Genomic DNA, 17,356 nt, shown 5'->3' on the forward strand with positions numbered 1-17,356 from the left:
ACGCCGCCCGGGGGGGGGGGGGGGGGACGTGGTTATGTGGGACTCCCCGGGTGTCGCCACCCAGTATACCCACTAAAACCTAACGGTGTTCCTCCTTGCCGCCCTGTGGCGGGGATACGGGAACGCAATTGCACACAACCGCGTCCCCGCCGGCGGTTGGTAATCCACCTCACAACCCACACGATAGAAGATGTATGTATGTGTGTATTTGTATGAGGACCCCGTAACGTAATTACGTCTGTCCTTTTGATACGATCAGATAAGTATTTAACGACACAATGGCACAGTGAATGGATGACCATTAAGTTGCATTAATTACTGGATCTCTTGTGATTCGAATGCTAAGTAAAGCTTAAGAAACAGCCTATGTACGTCCCACTGCTGGGCACAGGCCTCCCCTCAATCAACCGGAGGGGGTATGGAGCATATACCACCTTCCATTAATTCTTAATATTTCATAGATAGAATATAGAGATGTCGTGGTCAGATCTTAGAATTGATCATTTCATAACATATTAGACCATTTCATGAAATGGTTATATTTAATGAAGTAGCCAACTTAAGTTGACCATATCGTTGAAACGTCAACGTTTACTGATATGGTAAAATTAGTAACATCACCCACCGGTAGTGGCGCTGGTGTCGATTATATTTAAAACTTGATTGATATTATATTCTTCTCAAGTAAGATAAGATACAAAGTCTTTGTAGTAGGTATAGCTAGCATTATCCCGTTTTTCACAGGGTCCGCTTACCTAACCTGAAGATTTGACAGGTCCGGTTTTTTACAGAAGCGACTGCCTGTCTGACCTTCCAGCCCGTGAAGGGAAAACCAGCTCAATACAGGTTAGGTCACATACCTCCGAAAATGCACATCTCGGGAATGTAGGTTTCTTCACGATGTTTTCCTTCACCGCTGGACACGTTCCCATTAGCATTGTATCCACGGAACCCTTATTAATAAAACGCACGAAACATTCCTAAAGGTCAATGAACCCTGGAAAGCAATTTTCTTGTACATTCGAGCGGAAAAGTGTTTACATGGTTTTGTGAAATCACACGCTTTCCTTTGATGAAAGATTGTGATTGCGACTAATTAGTTGTTTACATTAGTTGTTCGAGGAGCTCGGTGGCGCAGCGGTAAACGCGCTCGGTCTGCGATTGTTGAAGTTAAGCGACTTTCGCAAAGGCCGGTCATAGGATGGGTGACCACAGGAAAAAAAAGTTTTCATCTCGAGCTCCTCCGTGCTTCGGAAGGCACGTTAAGTCGTTGGTCCCGGCTGCGATAAGGCCGCTATTTGCCATGTACTTAGTTAAGAGACTTTTTGTAATTATTTCTTTTTTATTTTGGTGCAATTAAGTGTATTTGTATTTGTTTGTTTATATGAATTGCTTCGATGTGGCCCTTTTAACTCCCCATATCTCAATTGGGCTAGTCAGAAATACATCCATCGCAAGATGAACTAGGTATCCACTTCACCGAGCTTTCTGTTAGACCGACATGGTACGTCCAAATCCGTATCGCCGTCTATAATAGTCGAGCCAAAAGTATTAGTGAAAACTGCACTTAAAAAAAAATAACAACTCATCTTGGTTTGAACTGGTGCTCCCTGTTTGATAAGTTGAACCACAGGACCTTAGTGACTTAATTAAACAAATGACAAATAGGAAATGCCTTATAGGACTTTCGTTTACGACTGTATCCTTGTTGTCAGTTGTACAAAGTCTCCCGAAGGACTTGCTAAATTAATGGTGCACTTTTCTGGCTTTCTCGTACAAAGGTCAGGCGGCAGAGTACTTATTGTTTTGGGAATATGTCGCTGCCCAATCGTTAAACTGGGCTGATCGAGATCTACCTGGGCAGAATATTGTGTACCTCCACACCTATATTATATGCAAGTGCTTGCTATATCTCATGAACGTCCCCACTGCTGGGGCACGGGCCTTCCCTATGGATGGATAGGGAGATCGGGCCTTAAACCATCACGCGGGCCCAGTGCGGATTGATGGTTATTAACGACTGCTAATGCATCCGTGACCAACGGCTTAACGTGCCTTCCGAAGAACGTTAGGTTGGGCTGATGATGATGATGATGTTCTATATCTCTCTATGTTATATACCACATTAACAGGCAGACAATAAACGACCGTCTTAGAAGACACACTCCGGCGTCGCACGGTGCAATATGTCGGCAATTTAAATGGGGTTTACATCAGTAAGTAGTGAACGATTCGTTTATAAAAACATCATAGAAGGAAAAAATTAAGGAAATAGAGGAAGGGGTAGACCTAGGAGAACATTTATGAAACAAATAAAAGAGATAGTGCAGGTCGTGTCGTATCAGGAGGTGAAGGATTTGGCGGGAAGAAGAGAGTTCTCTGTTATGTAAATAATTTTATCACCTTTTCGTATTTATTTGTGTTCTCGCAAATAAATTATGTTGATTTGATTTGTGATATAGGTATCTCCACCGGGGTTCGAACCCGAAACCTCCGGATTGTGAGCCCAACGCTGGACCACAGAAGTCGTGGAATAAGAAACATATTTATTTCTGATATCCTTGTCCACAGATCCACCGGGCGCCCCGTACATCGAGGGCTATGCGGAAGGCGAGACAGTGCGTCGAGGGCAGAGCCTCGAGCTGGTATGCCGCAGCCGCGGTGGCAACCCACCTGCTCAACTCATCTGGTACAAGAATGGCGAGCAGATCAGAATGGCTTACAGGTATGTTACATTACTACATCGTGCGATCGCTCGCTGTTAGCCCACCAGGGTCGATTCATTCTTTCGAATATAATCCCCTCAGACGGCGCGTTGAACCGAGGTTCGCACCCAAATCTTGTAACGGGTGAGAACCCTCAGCGCTCTCTATTTGACCGGCCAAGTAGTGAATGCCATATACGGCAAATCTAATAAGTCACGTAAAAAAAAGTGGCTCGCTACTGACAGGATTTGGCCGCCGTTTTGGATTTTGCTTGTCACAGAACAACAATTTGCTTCGCGGCCATCTTGTATTTCTGCCATTTTGATTTTTTTTCAAGTGTCATACTTTTGGCCGTAGTGCATCTAATTATTTATTTATTTTTAAAAAAGGTACCTCAACAGCTTATATAATAAAACATTTAATAAAATAAAAGTTACATCAGGAATTAGACTGTTACATAAGCCAATTATAGGTGCCCACAACATTAAATTGTGTCAATTAGTGAGTGGATTTCGAGTAATATTTTTACACTGAAACAAACAGAGCCACAAAGAAACAATAAACAAATAACAATAATACCATTAGATAATTATTCCAATAAATAACATCAGAAATGAATGATCTTCTCCAATTTATGTCCCGAGAAATCTCGTAAGTTTCAGTCTATGGAGATTGTAAAAAAAATGCCATACCCCCTCCCCCTACATCCCCCTAGACGTTCAGGGGATCGTATTAAGCTGGCAACAGATAGGGTATATGTCCCCATGATTTATATAGGCCAGATTAATAGTGTTGGGACGATGTCGATACTTGAGTTATCGATAAACAATAAATATTATGTTGAGAGAATGACGTAGAGTAGGCGGAAGATAAATATTTATGAAATGAATGTAAGTGGTAGAGTCGGAAAAAGAAGACCTATGTGAACATCCCGCGCCGCGCTTAAAGATGTTTTAAAGGACAGCCAGGTCAAGAGCACCCCAAACCAGCGCGCATTCATGAAGACTTTGACGACAGTGTAAAAATCAAGCTCGTTTTCAACTAGTCAAATCAACTATATTTACTCATTGCAAAACAGGAAATTAATATAGGATTTGGTCACAATAGATCTCGCTCCCCTGATGCCGGGCAGCAGCGGTATCAGTACTGGTTGGAGGCCGAGGAAATGGATTCTGGTAGGGCTCTAGCTAGAACATCACCGATTGAGAAATTGGTCGTTGTACTGCGGAACGGAAGGCGATTGGGGCAACCACCGCGATTGGGGCAAAGGTACACGCCCTATCTATGGAGTAATGGCGATTACCCCACCAACAAGAGCGCAGCTCTTAAATAAAGAGAGAGAGAGATCTCGCTAGGTAGCAGTGGCCATTCGGGTTACATCAGCTCAAGTCCGTTTCCTTTTTACATAATAATGATAACGGAATTTGTATGAAAAAATACACAGTGACGTCATAGAAAATCGTGAATTAATGTTACGCTTTTCTTGATTAAAATTTATTTTATAAGTTAAAATAAGGCTTTATGCTTGTTATTTTTATATAGAAGAATAATACTCAGTAAACTTCACTCTAACCTCAATCCGTTTAAATATTACAAGAATATACTTGGATAACCCAAATTAATCCAATTTTCGGTGATATCAGGCAAAGTTTACCCTCGGCCTATTATTAGAAGAGGTTAATCAATCTATATTTTGATGATGTTTTTAGTGTATTAATGGGTTTATATAGTCTTCTATTTTGTCATGCTGTGTACACATGTTTTGGATCATTACTAGGGGAGTTAAGAAGGCCACATCAAAGCAATTCATCTAAGAAAGCAATATTGCAATTTGACATTTGTGTGCATTGCGCACTTACTTTTGTATGCGCAACTGTCAAATTGCAATATTGCTTTTTTTAGATGAATTGCTTCGATGTGGGGTTTTTTAACCCCCCTAGCTCTAAAGTGTTCGAGTTGTGTCATACATGCATTGTTTGCAATCTGTCTTTGTAACTTTTTAAAATAAAAATAATCGACCTGTGATTTTTCATAAATCCATCAATTCCTTCCAGCAAGCAACGTAATAATAAAATGATCAAAAGCTAAGACCCCGAGCTATCAACAAAACAAACAATGTCCTATAATCCGATTAATATCTCCATCCGTTTTAAACCTGACACATTTTATCGACAACATCCCAGTTTGCAGACGTCACTTATAAAATTGTATTAAGACGTGCCTACTGGCGATGTTTCCTGATTTATAGCCCGCTGCATCACTAGTGATGGGACGTGTATCGATGAAATTTATTTTATTTATGACTAAGATGTATACTTACAGATTAATTTATGTAATAAAACATCAAATAAAATAACAATTTAAAGAATATAATTTTTAAAGAATATTGTTATGTAATATAATTTTATTTTAATTTAAATTCTAATAAATTTCACTCACTTACCTCCTGTATTGGGCTGGTTTTCTCTTCGCGCGTTCAAAGGTCTGTCGCTTCTGTAAAAAATCCAATCATATCTTCAGATTAGGTAAGCTGACCATGTGGACGGGATAACGGTAGGGAAATGATGAAGACTCCTAACATACCTCACGTAATGACTACATACTTACTTAAGTAAATGCCGGGACCAACTGCTTGCTACTTTCGGACAATCTGGTGATCAGCCTGCTATGTCCCAACCAAACTAGGGATCACAAAGCATTTTTTTTTTATTAATCCTCACCGGGATTCGAACCCGTGACCTCTGAATCGTGAACCTGAAACACAACCACTCGGCCGAGACTGATGAAATATGCAGAAATAGGATGAATATTCGTAAGTTGTAATATTAATCTGGAGCGGAAAACAATTTCGTCGTTTCACTCCCTCTTAGTATTTTTTTTTTATTTTTACGTTAGTTTTTAGCGACATCTATTGATTACCTCAATTACTTCCTTACATTTTTATGTTTGACATTTACAGTCATGAGCAATAATATAATGTACCCACTTTAGGACTCTGTCGCACTAACATATTTGACATTTAGTGAGACTTACAGTTCAATTTGTCAAAAACGTTAATGTGACATGGTACCGAAGTGTATACATATTAATGCTCGTGACCGTACATACGATATTTCTTTTGACGTAACTTTTTGTACATTTGCCGCAGATGGCATTAACTACTTCGCATTATGAAGTTCTAAATAAACTGAAGGGTCGAAAAAGTGCGCGCTAGATGGCGCTATCCGTGACAGAGACAGTAATGTTAATAAGCTATCTATAGACATTCTTTTTTGTTTATTTTGTCCGTAGGACAGGCAAAGGGATCATAGCCCATACAGCCAAGTCATATATTTTTTTTTAATTATAAAATTTATTCTTCTTCTTCCAGTGCCTGTCCATTACTGGACGTTGGCCGTCAGCTTTGAGAACTCTTCTCTGTCAGAAGCAAGACGAAACAGCTGTTCTACGGTTGTAACGCCGCCGGTCCATTCGCGGATGTTCCGCAGCCATGACTTCTTCCTCCTCCCTCGACGTCTTCTCCCTTCAATTTTACCCATCATAATTAATTGAAGCAGCTGGTATTTCATTCCTAAGAATGTGCGCCAAATACGCTACTTTCCGTTTTTTGACAGTTTGCATCAATTTCCGGGACATACCGACGCGGTAAAATTTATAGAAGGCCGAAACCAAGTCTGAACTATCTATAGACAGCATCGCCTTCAAATACCGTGATCGGGTTATAAAGTCAAGACTTGCCAGACTTTGTCAAGAATTGCTTGCGAAGAATTTAGTCTTACAGACCGGCATCAAAACTTTGACAACTTGTTTTGTCACTTGTCCAAGACATGTACAAAGTTTGCTGTGGTAACGTACTGGGGTATTAGCCGCAAGACTTCGCATTTTGCAGGCTTTAAAGGTATTTTCAATAGTGACTCAGGAAATTGTTGTTAGAGACTATTTCGAGACTTTCCTTTGAGAAATTGAGTTCTTCTTTTGTCTTGTTTGTGGCCTTGTGATGAAGAAGAGTTTTCGAGTAAAAGAGCGCTTTATATTAAAACTATTTGAAAAAATATATCTCCGTCTTTGTCTTTTTTATTAGTTTTGCTTTTTAGACGAACTTTCATGATTTATTGAACTTTCAAATTCAAATTTATATATTGCATTGCTACAGGTCAAGAAGGTATTAAACAATATTACTAGGCTAAGGTCTAAGTGAGAATTAATTACCAGATAATATTTTAAATTTGTCAGAAAATCAATTTAAAGCTCATGTGAAGCTTACTTTATGTAAAAAAGCTTATTATAAGATTCATGACTACCTAAATGATAAAAATGTCTAATATTGAATGTGTTCCTCTAGTTATTAAATAACTTCTATGTGTTGCTGTTGCAGTTTCTTGTCATTTCTTCTCCTCAGCCGTAACACCTTGCGAAATGACGTAAATTCAAAAATGTTACCTAATGTGACCTTCAACAAGTTTATCCATGATAATTACGTTGAATAAATGATTCTGATTTCTGATTACATTATTTTTAAAACTCAGATAATTTTAACCAATGTGGTTAACCATTGGGCTCTAAACCACTGAATTCGTATATGAATTTGAAATAATTTGAATTCATTTTTGTTGCATATATAATTTACATGACGCGGATTTCAGGATTTGTGACCGGTTAATGGCATTAGACTCGCCCTCAGTTATATGGGAATTAAACATGGCAGGAGAGGAACCAACAACAAGTTCTGTTATGCCGTCTTAAATAAACGAATCTCTTTAGTACACACCTATAAAGACACAAGCATATCGCCTCCCAAGGGAGATATAAAACTATTTTCCACTACATTTGAAAGACTCTAGCGCAAATAGAATTGAATCTTTATTATCGAGCCAGATTTGTACGGATTGAATGCCCCATTTCATATCAGAAGGGGTGTCTTAACCTGATCAGGGTTTACAAGCAGACAGAACTCACGCCTGTTATGCCTAAGGGGTAGGGCAGTTTTGTCAAATCATAAGATGATAATCATGCAAATAGATTTTTAACACAATATAGACTCATGAGTATACAATATTCCCAATCGGGCTAGTCAGAGGTACATCCATCGTCAGATGAACTGAAAGTGCTTCACCTCAGCTTTCCATAATCTGGATTCGATTCCCGATGAGGACGGAATCGAAAATCAATTCTTTTTTTGCTAGGACATTGCAGGCTGAATCTGATTGTCCGAAAAAGGAAGACGATTCTGTGCTTTGGAAGATACGATAAGCAGTTGGTCCTGGGCTATCCAACCCTCACTTGATCAGCGTTGTGGAGTACGTTCCATATCCCCTCCGGTTGATCGAGAGTAGGCCCTATACCCAGCAGTGGGACGTATATAATAAGCGTATATACTTGTGACTCTCCCCTTCTCATTAGGGTTGGGCGTGAGTTGAAATTTGTGGGGTATCTTTGGTTGTATGTTTGAGATGATACGTTCAGAAGACAATAGGTTTGTTGACTTCAATAAGCTAGAAAGCATTTATATGCAAGTTTCTTTGCATTTGTTTAAAAAAAACAAACGTTTTAAAACCATTGTATCTTTGCCCGTCCAATACTGGAATTTCTAAGAAAATCGTGGTTGAAATGTTTCTCATTTTATTATTCTTTTATTCCTATTCCTTTCATTGTGTTTTATAAATAAGTTCTTGCTTATTTAAACGAGAAGATTGTTCTATGAAGCTACTAGAACATTTCCGAGAAACTCATTAAAAAATTTTCAAATTATTTTTACATTATTTAAGTCACTGTGTTCCTGGATAGAACTGCTTCCCAAACGAGGATAACCGTGTCAAGCCCCGGTAGCCGATTTGTTGCACCAGTTCTTCATCTCTCGTGTGGGTTGAGAGGTGGATTACCAACCTCATCAACTCTGGTGTCAGGGTTACTATTGAGCCGCCAAAGGCCCCTGACGTGACTCATGTAACGACTACTTACTTACATCAGTAAGTAGCAACCGGGACCAACGGCTTAACGTGCCTTCCGAAGCACGGATCATCTTTCTTTCGGACAATCAGGTGATCAGCCTGTAATGTCCTAACCAAACTGGGGATCACAAAGTAAATTTTGTGATTTTTTCTCACTGGGATTCGAACCCGGGACCTCCAGATCGTGAGCTCAACCACTGGACCACGGAGGCCGTCCAATGAGTTATTGATTTAACTTAAGTGCAGTTTTCACTAACACAGTTGACTCGACTATTATAGACGGCGATACGGCCCACCGCCTATCACGTTGGTGTAACAGAATTCTCGGTTTCTTCTCGGTGAAGGGTGGGTACGGTCACGAGCATTAATATGTATACACTTTGGTACCATGTCACATTAAGTTTTTTGATAAATTAAACTGTAAGTCTCACTGAATGTCAAATATGCTAGTGCGATTGAGTCCTAAAGTGGATACATTATATTGCTTATGACTGTACTTAGTTCATCTTGCGATGAATGATGATCTGACAATACCAATTAGGAATATCGTCATGAGTTTTGGTTAGGATAGAGATGGGCCGTAATTGATATAAAAAAAAAACAATGTGAAAGATGTCACAAATCGATCGGTTTATTTTAATTCACCGATATCGTTAAAATTATCGTCTGATCACATCACTATTGCAGTCATAAAACCTCCCGTGTCTTATTATTTCGTCATTATTGTGAAATGTGAAGATGTTATTATTTTTACTTCCCTATCATAATAATATCTACGATTTAAATCGACAGATCACCTCACTAGTATATGAATTTTCCAATATGAAGGTTCCAGAATTCTTCCTCATAAGCTTTGTTATTATTTTCTAACTTTTACCTGCTCTACGTTTTTTCTTACAAAGCTCGTCTTGAGTCGTTATAAGCACACAGCCTGCCTGTCAAACGTCAAACCAGAAGGCGATTTCATTTCTTTTTTTATCTATAAATTCTAGTCTAGTATTCTACTGGTTTGAGCGTTAGGCTCACGATCTGGAGGTCCGGGTTCGATTCCCGATGGGGACATTGTCGAAATCACTTTGTGAGATTGCCCTTTGTTTGGTAAGGGCTTTTCAGGCTTGAATCACCTGATTGTCCGAAAAAGTAGGATGATTCCGTGCTTCGGAGGGCACGTTAAGCCGTTGGTCCCGTCTATTAGGCGTAAAAACACCTCCACCAACCCGCATTGGAGCAGCGTGGTGGAGTATGCTTCATACCCCCTCCGGATGATTGAGGGGAGACCTGTGCCCAGCAGTGGGACGTATATAGGCTGTTTATGTTATGTATGTATCTATAAATTGGAAATCGATATTTCTCTTCCTTTCAAGATTATTCCGACATGATTCTTCTCCTGTGACTGTTTATGTTTTATGTTCAGGAGTCTTGTATTCTGTACTCTTACTCCGAACCATGTGCGTATGAAACGATTGATGAACGTGGAGGGAACAAGAGCAGTATGTCTGGATCGAAGCAAATGAAATTCCATGGTCTCTGCTTGATCCAGTCGGAAATAGGCGTGAGTTTATATAATGTAACTAAATTGGCATTACGGTGAGTTTATTGCCATTGATCGGCTACAAAACCACGTGATATGTATATATGTATGTTTTAAACATGAATTCAAATTCGTAAACAATAAAACAATTTAAATTTAAAAGAACTATTCAATTTTAAAATTTCAAAGACAATAAATCGAGGCAATTCAGAACCACTATTCTGCAATTATTTTCCGGCGTTTCATTGAAAAAAGGATTTTCGTAGATAAAACGTCTGGGGGAGGCGTAAAATTTGACAAATTGAACTGTAAGTCTCACTAATTGTCAAATATGTTAGTGCGACAGAGTCCTGAAGTGGGTACATTATATTGCTCTTGACTGGATTAAAACATGAATTCAGATTCGTAAACAATAAAACAATTTAATTTTAAAAGAACTATTCAATTTTAAAATTTAAAAGACAATAAATCGAGGCAATTCAGAACCACTATTCTGCAATTATTTTCCGGCTTTTCATTTAAAAAAGGATTTTCGTAGATAAAACGTCTGGGGGAGACGTAAAATTTTATCGGAATTGGCTCCTGCCACGCCACACTGCGCCACGCCACTCTCACGCCCATATTTTTCCGAAACATCGAAGTTCTGTAGAAAATCACCACCAGGGGTATTGTAACTGTAACTGGATTAATTGCTAGCTTTTAGAGATCCCTAGGCATACTAAAGGTGTTTTTATTAGGCATACTAAAGGGAGGCGTGAAAGATCACGCGTACTTTAGACTTCGTAATACATAAGAGGCGGGTGTATGTGGGATGGCAATAGACGCATTGCGGAATTTTGAGTTTCAAAGAGCTTCCTCACAAGGCAAATAGGATATAAAATAGGATATCGCCAACACTCCGCACTGGGCCCTCGTGATGGTTTAAGGCCCAATCTCCCTGTCCATCCATAGGGAAGGCCCGTGCTCCAGCAGTGGGGACGTTAATGGGCTGATGATGATGATGATCACCAACACAGTTGATTCGACTATTATAGACGGCGATACAATTCGTCACCTAACACTTCAGTCTAACAGAAAGCTCGGTGAGGTGTGAGTACTTAGTTCATCATGCGATGAATGTCGCTTTTGGCTACCCTAATTGAAAATATAGTCGTGAGCTGTTAGTAGCCGGGACAAATGCTTAATTTGCCCTCCGAAGCACGGACACGTAATCATATATTATGTTTCGACATACCCTGGTAGACAACATAACAAAACAAATACATTTTTACAAAGAAATACAAACTTACAAAGAGAAATAGAACAACAAACAAAGTACAATAGCTTAATATAACTGCCTTATTGCTAAGTAGCAATCTCTTCCAGGCAACCTCAACGCAACGACACCGTAATGAAAACTTTGGGGGATGGTTCAGACCATGATTCTGAATTGATATCAAGTGGAATTTGGCGTCTAAAAATTCCACTTTATATTTACTCGGAAACATGGTCTGAATCATCCCCCTCAGTATTCGTTACGGTGTTACTTACACCTTGTATTTTCATTCAATTCCAATCTGCCACATGTACGAGCAATTTATATTGTATTGATTAAATTATCCGAACAGTTATTGGAAACTGAATTATCTAACAGATTTACAGGAAAAACGCTGCAGAATCAAAATCGAATGGTGAATTTCCTGGAAAAAGATCCCACCCTGTTCTTTGATATGAATTTGATTGAAATAATCGAGGTAAAAACGCTTTTATGTTAAATCTAGGATCTCCGTAATTCAATGGTTTAGCGTCGGTCTCACGATCCGGAGGTCTTTCGTTCGAACTCCGGTGAGGGCATACATAAAATAGACAGCCTATATAATGTCCGACTTCTAACCGCAGGCCTCCTCTCAATCAATTGGAGGGGGTACAGAGCATTCTCCACCACGCTGCTCTACTGCGGGTTGTTGGAGATGTTTTTTTCAATCACGCTATCTTCTTACTTTTTTAGACAATCAGATGATTCAAGCCTGCAATTTCCTCACCAAATAAAGGAGAGTCTCGCAAAGTGATTTGGACAATGTCCTCATTGGAAATCGAACCGGGACCTCCAGATCATGAGCCTAACGCTCAAACCAATAGAATACTAGACTAGAATTTATAGATAAAAAAAGAAATGAAATCGCCTTCCAGCCAGATCGTGAGCCCAACGCTCTAACGACTAGACCATGGAGGCTTTCTGTCCAGTGGGGACATATCCCAAAAGACACTTTTTGATCCCAAGTTTGGTTTGGACATTGCATCCTGATCATTCGGCTGTCAGAAATCAAGTTAGAAAAAATGTATCCAACCATATTAATTAATGAAAACATAATTATTCAACAGCTGTTTAACCCAATAATAGTGTTGTGACAATACCCACAATCACCGAGAATCTATCGATATTTTTATTGGATCATTTTGTAAGATTTGTGACTTCCTATCGGCTATTTGAAATGTTGTATTTTTCTTCGAAACGGCGCTCAATTTCCTTTGGGACGAAGAAAAAAGCAATTTAGATCTTTTTTGTATTGTACGGTAATATTTTCTACCAATAAAAATTATGTGAATACATTTTTGAACTTAGAAATATTTTATTAACACACACATTTTTTGGCACAAACCTAAACCAATGAATGACGAATTTGTTTTCGAATTCATGTTTGGATCGTAAATGATTACGTGCTCAGCGGTGAAGAAAAACATCGCGAGGAAACCCACATTCCCGAGAAATGCATTTTCGGAGGTATGTATAACCTAACCTAACCTGTATTGGGCTGGTTTTCCCTTCGCGGGTTGGAAGGTCAGACAGGCAGTCGCTTCTGTAAAAAAACATACCTGTCAAATCTTCAGGTTAGGTAAGCGGACCCTGTGAAAAACGGGATAATGCTAGCTAGATCATGAATAGACATATTTTCTTTATTTAACAATGGAAGTATCAAATGGAATTCTATAGTCTCTGCTTACCTCGGTGGGATATAGGCGTGACTTTATGTATGTATGTATGTTTTTAAAAATATATATATATAAATACAGGTAGTATCATAACAGGATTTGAACCCAAATCGATAAGATTTGCATTTAAATTTATTAAATTACTCATTTTTTTTTTGTTTTGAGTCAAGGTGATGACCGAAAACGGGTTGGTTTAGTATGATTTTATTTACATTATCTATGTGAAGCAGAATATAGACTAAGACCCATGAGAGGTGAACTCAGTCATCGACCTTGCTACCCTCACAAAAAAAAAGAATAACTTCAATAATCCACCAAGCAACTCTCACTCGGTACTTATATAAAAATAAAATAGTAAAACAAAAAAGAAGAGCTAAATAAATAAAAACACACGAAAACAACAAAACCTACTCTAAAATTACTTCTTCTAAACAAAGCAACGAAAATTTACTGAACTATAAACCGAAAAATATATTAAGAGGACCCAGTTTACGTTAAAACACAATGCCTTTAGGAGCGAGCAGCGGCGACGGTGGTCGTAAAAATGTCACCTCTATTGTCACCCATGTGTATCGACTATCGATAAAAGCTATTATGTTGTTCGCATCACTAGTGATACACTGGATGAAGATTTCAAGTGAACTTTTAGGGATTTTTAAAATATTTTCAAGACTACAAAAGTAAGTAAGATACTTTATAAAGGCCAAATTGAAGCAACTTATTTATTTATTAAAGGATCACTTACAACTATCCACTTATCTAAAACACAATATTGCAATTTGACATACAAAAGATAGATAGATAGATAAAATGTAGATTTGCGCCTACAAAAGTAAATGCGTTATGTTAACAAATGTAAAATTGCAGTGTTCCTTCTTATGATAAATTGATTCATCATCACCAGCCCATTAACGTCCCAACTGCTGGGGCACGGGCCTTCCCTATGGTGGCGCAGCGGTAAACGCGCTCGGTCTGCGATTGTTGAAGTTAAGCAACTTTTGCAAAGGCCGGTCATAGGATGGGTGACCACAAAAAAAAAAGTTTTCATCTCGAGTTCCTCCGTGCTTCGGAAGGCACGTTAAGCCGTTGGTCCCGGCTGCATTAGCAGTAGTTAATAACCACCAATACGCACTGGGCCCGCGTGGTGGTTTAAGGCCCGATCTCCCTATCCATCCATAGGGAAGGCCCGTACCCCAGCAGTGGGGACGTTAATGGGCTGGTGATGATGATGATGATGATTATTCCAAAATTGAATATAATGCCAGAGGTATATATAACAATAATTGCTGCTTCATATTTGTATCATGATATGAATAGAAATATATTGCTACCTATATTGCTTCTCTTTATTTTGCTCAGAATAATAATAGGTGGAAGATGTAATTGTGTCTGGGTATAATAAAAAGGGTCATCATTTATAGCCAAAAACAAAAATAAAAGATGCGTTTGTCGGTTGTCTATGAAATTCGAAGGGTAAACGAAGAAAAATCTGTACAGCGCCATCTATATGGTTTTTGAGGAACGCAAGCTGGAAAGTCTCATTACCTACTTGACAAATCACTCAAAGTAAATACGAAAATAACACATTTCCCAACAACAAATACGTTGAAGAATAATAAAGATCTGAAAAGAATTCAAAAGCCCTCCCCGGGTATCGAACTTTGACCCTTGCCGTAATCCCTGGCACATTTATCATTCTGTCTCTCTTTTTGTGTGACCATCTTTGAGCAAGATATAGATCTGAAGATAGGAGGTTGAGGACGATTTAATCTCGTATTTTTTGTAGCTCAGTTCAGAGTTTTTGGGGTTTGTAAGTTCGTTTTTCGCCCCTGATAATGATTTTATCATTACACAACCTACTACATTTCGCAGAATAGCAAACGCATTATTTTTGAATCGCTCGCCTTCAACTCGAAAAATGTACCTGTCCTTTGCAAATGACAAGTTCTGATCATCGTCACCTCCTTACCTTACCTTAGTATAAGAACACGTGAACAAAGTGTCGTCTTGGCTATCTAAGATAAGTCAGTGGACGAACTCTTAGGAAATAATATTTTATTTAAGTATAGTAGTTTAGGTGTTTAGGTTGGCGGGGCGGAAGGCAAGAGGGAAACCACTGCCCTATTTTTCCCTAAAAAAGTAGCATGGAAAATGCTGCACCGACAAGAGCGTGGCTTTTTCATTGATGATGATGATGAGTGTAGGTTAATGATAAATTGCTTTTTAGCTTGTAGGTTAGATTGTAATATATAATGTAGCATATATTTTGTTCTAATGCTTTATTGAAATAAAAAAAAACATCATCTCCACTTATCCAACATTAAGAAACTATTGTATTGAACATCCTTCAGGATCGAATAACGATGCTGGGTGAACTATTAAAATTTCCTTAGTTCCAATGTAATTTCACGAAGGGGTGTACAGTTTCAAAGAAAACATTTCTAGCCGTTGCCTGGGTTTGTGGTGTGGTTTAAGTGAAGAAAGATGGGCGATGTCGATCCTTTCCATCATGATGGACTATTGGTGGGTGATAAACTGATCACTTGTGACACGCTGCATTAGGAGACTTATTATTATCAACATAACATAAGCTCACGACTATACAGGGGGTTAGTGACATCGTAACGAATACTCAGAGGGATGATTCAGACCATCTTCTTCTTTGCGAGTCGATGGCGATCGAAACTAAATTTTTGCTGACCACTAATTCCACTTGACATTAACTCAAAATAATCAGCTGAATCATCCTTCTCAGTATTCGTTACGATGTCACTTACACCCCATACAAGTACATACAGTAGCCATACAAGTAGGTATGGGTGTTAGTGACACTGTAACGAATACTGAAGGGGATGATTCAGACCATGATTCTGAGTCGATATCAAGTGGAATTTCCTGTCGGAGAAATCATGAAAATTTTAGAGCTTATTTAAATTATTTTCCGTTCCATACTTTTGCGACGGAAAATTCCACTTGATATCAACTCAGAATCATGGCCTGAATCATCCCTCAAAGTTTTCGTTACGATGTCACTAACACCCTGTATACCAATGGGGATAGTCAGAAGTACTTCCATTGTCAGAAGTATAGTCAGAAGTACATCCATCATATCGCTAGATACATACACACATACATAAACTGACTCCAATTTCCCACCGGGGTAAACAGAGACTATGGAATTCCATTTGCTTTGATCCTAATACACTTCTCTTGCTACCATACATACCTACGCATATTTTTTTTTCTAGTAACACAGTTGGCTCGACCATGGGATGACTCTATCCCCCCCTGGGGCCGGTTTAATGGTCTTGTCTGACACCACAAGCAAAGAAATCTTAGGGTGGTACTAATAAACTAAACTCAGCTGAGATTGCCCTCAAGATCAATCTTAAGTCTCTGTTTTTATATAAGAACTGTCAAATTGACATGTTCTTGAGGGCAGTCTCAAAGCTTCTTCTTCTTTACTCTACTGAACTTCAACATAAAGTCTCAAGTCGCTCCTAACTTGCACCGCCGCCGCATCGTTTGTCGCCGTTGCCTATTGTCATTCCTTCTCTAGTTTAATACCGTTTGATATCGCCTGCGTCTCTTTGTTGGAGTGTGTTTGATCTATTGCATTGTCAGGTCCTGTTTGACCTTGTAGTGTAGCTGTGGGACCAACAAGATCTTCAGTGTTTTTTTTTTTGACGTGACTTATTGTAGATTTGCCACAGATGGCATTAACTACGTGGCCGGAAGATCTTCAGTTGAGTTTGTAACGTCTTCGCGTAAATGACTATTTTGATCATGTGGTTAAACCAAATGGGTTCCCATAGTCTCTGCTTACCCCTATGGGAAATGAGCGAGAGTCCTGTTTTTTTCACAGGGTCCGATTACCTAACCTTAACATTTGACAGGTCCGGTTTTTTACAGAAACGACTGCCTGTTTGACCTTCCAACCCACGAAGGGAAAACCAGCCCAAAACATACGGTTACATACCTCCGAAAATGCATTTCTCGAGAATTTTGGTTTCCTCACGATGTTATCCTTCACCACTGAGCACGTGATAATCATTTATGATCTAAACATGAATTCGACAATCATTGGTTTAAGCCTGTGCTGGATTCGAACCTGCGACCTTAAAGTGAGAGGCATGCGTGCTACCGACTTGGCTACCACGGCTCGGCTACCACGGAGCGTGATTTTATGTAATTTATAAAAA

At 39.0% G+C, this 17,356-nt stretch overlaps 1 protein-coding gene across 1 annotated transcript in view; it reads left to right on the forward strand.

Annotated features, from left to right (window-relative positions):
- Positions 1 to 17,356, forward strand: part of LOC126378010 (nephrin) — a 107,129-nt gene that overhangs the window by 2,016 nt on the left and 87,757 nt on the right. The window contains exon 2 of the mRNA XM_050026032.1: positions 2,572 to 2,725. Within this exon, the coding sequence (XP_049881989.1) occupies positions 2,572 to 2,725 (154 nt within the window). The remainder of the gene's footprint in view (positions 1 to 2,571; positions 2,726 to 17,356) is intronic.

Source organism: Pectinophora gossypiella, chromosome 25 (genome assembly GCF_024362695.1).
Source record: "Pectinophora gossypiella chromosome 25, ilPecGoss1.1, whole genome shotgun sequence".
NCBI classification, from domain to species: domain Eukaryota; kingdom Metazoa; phylum Arthropoda; class Insecta; order Lepidoptera; family Gelechiidae; genus Pectinophora; species Pectinophora gossypiella.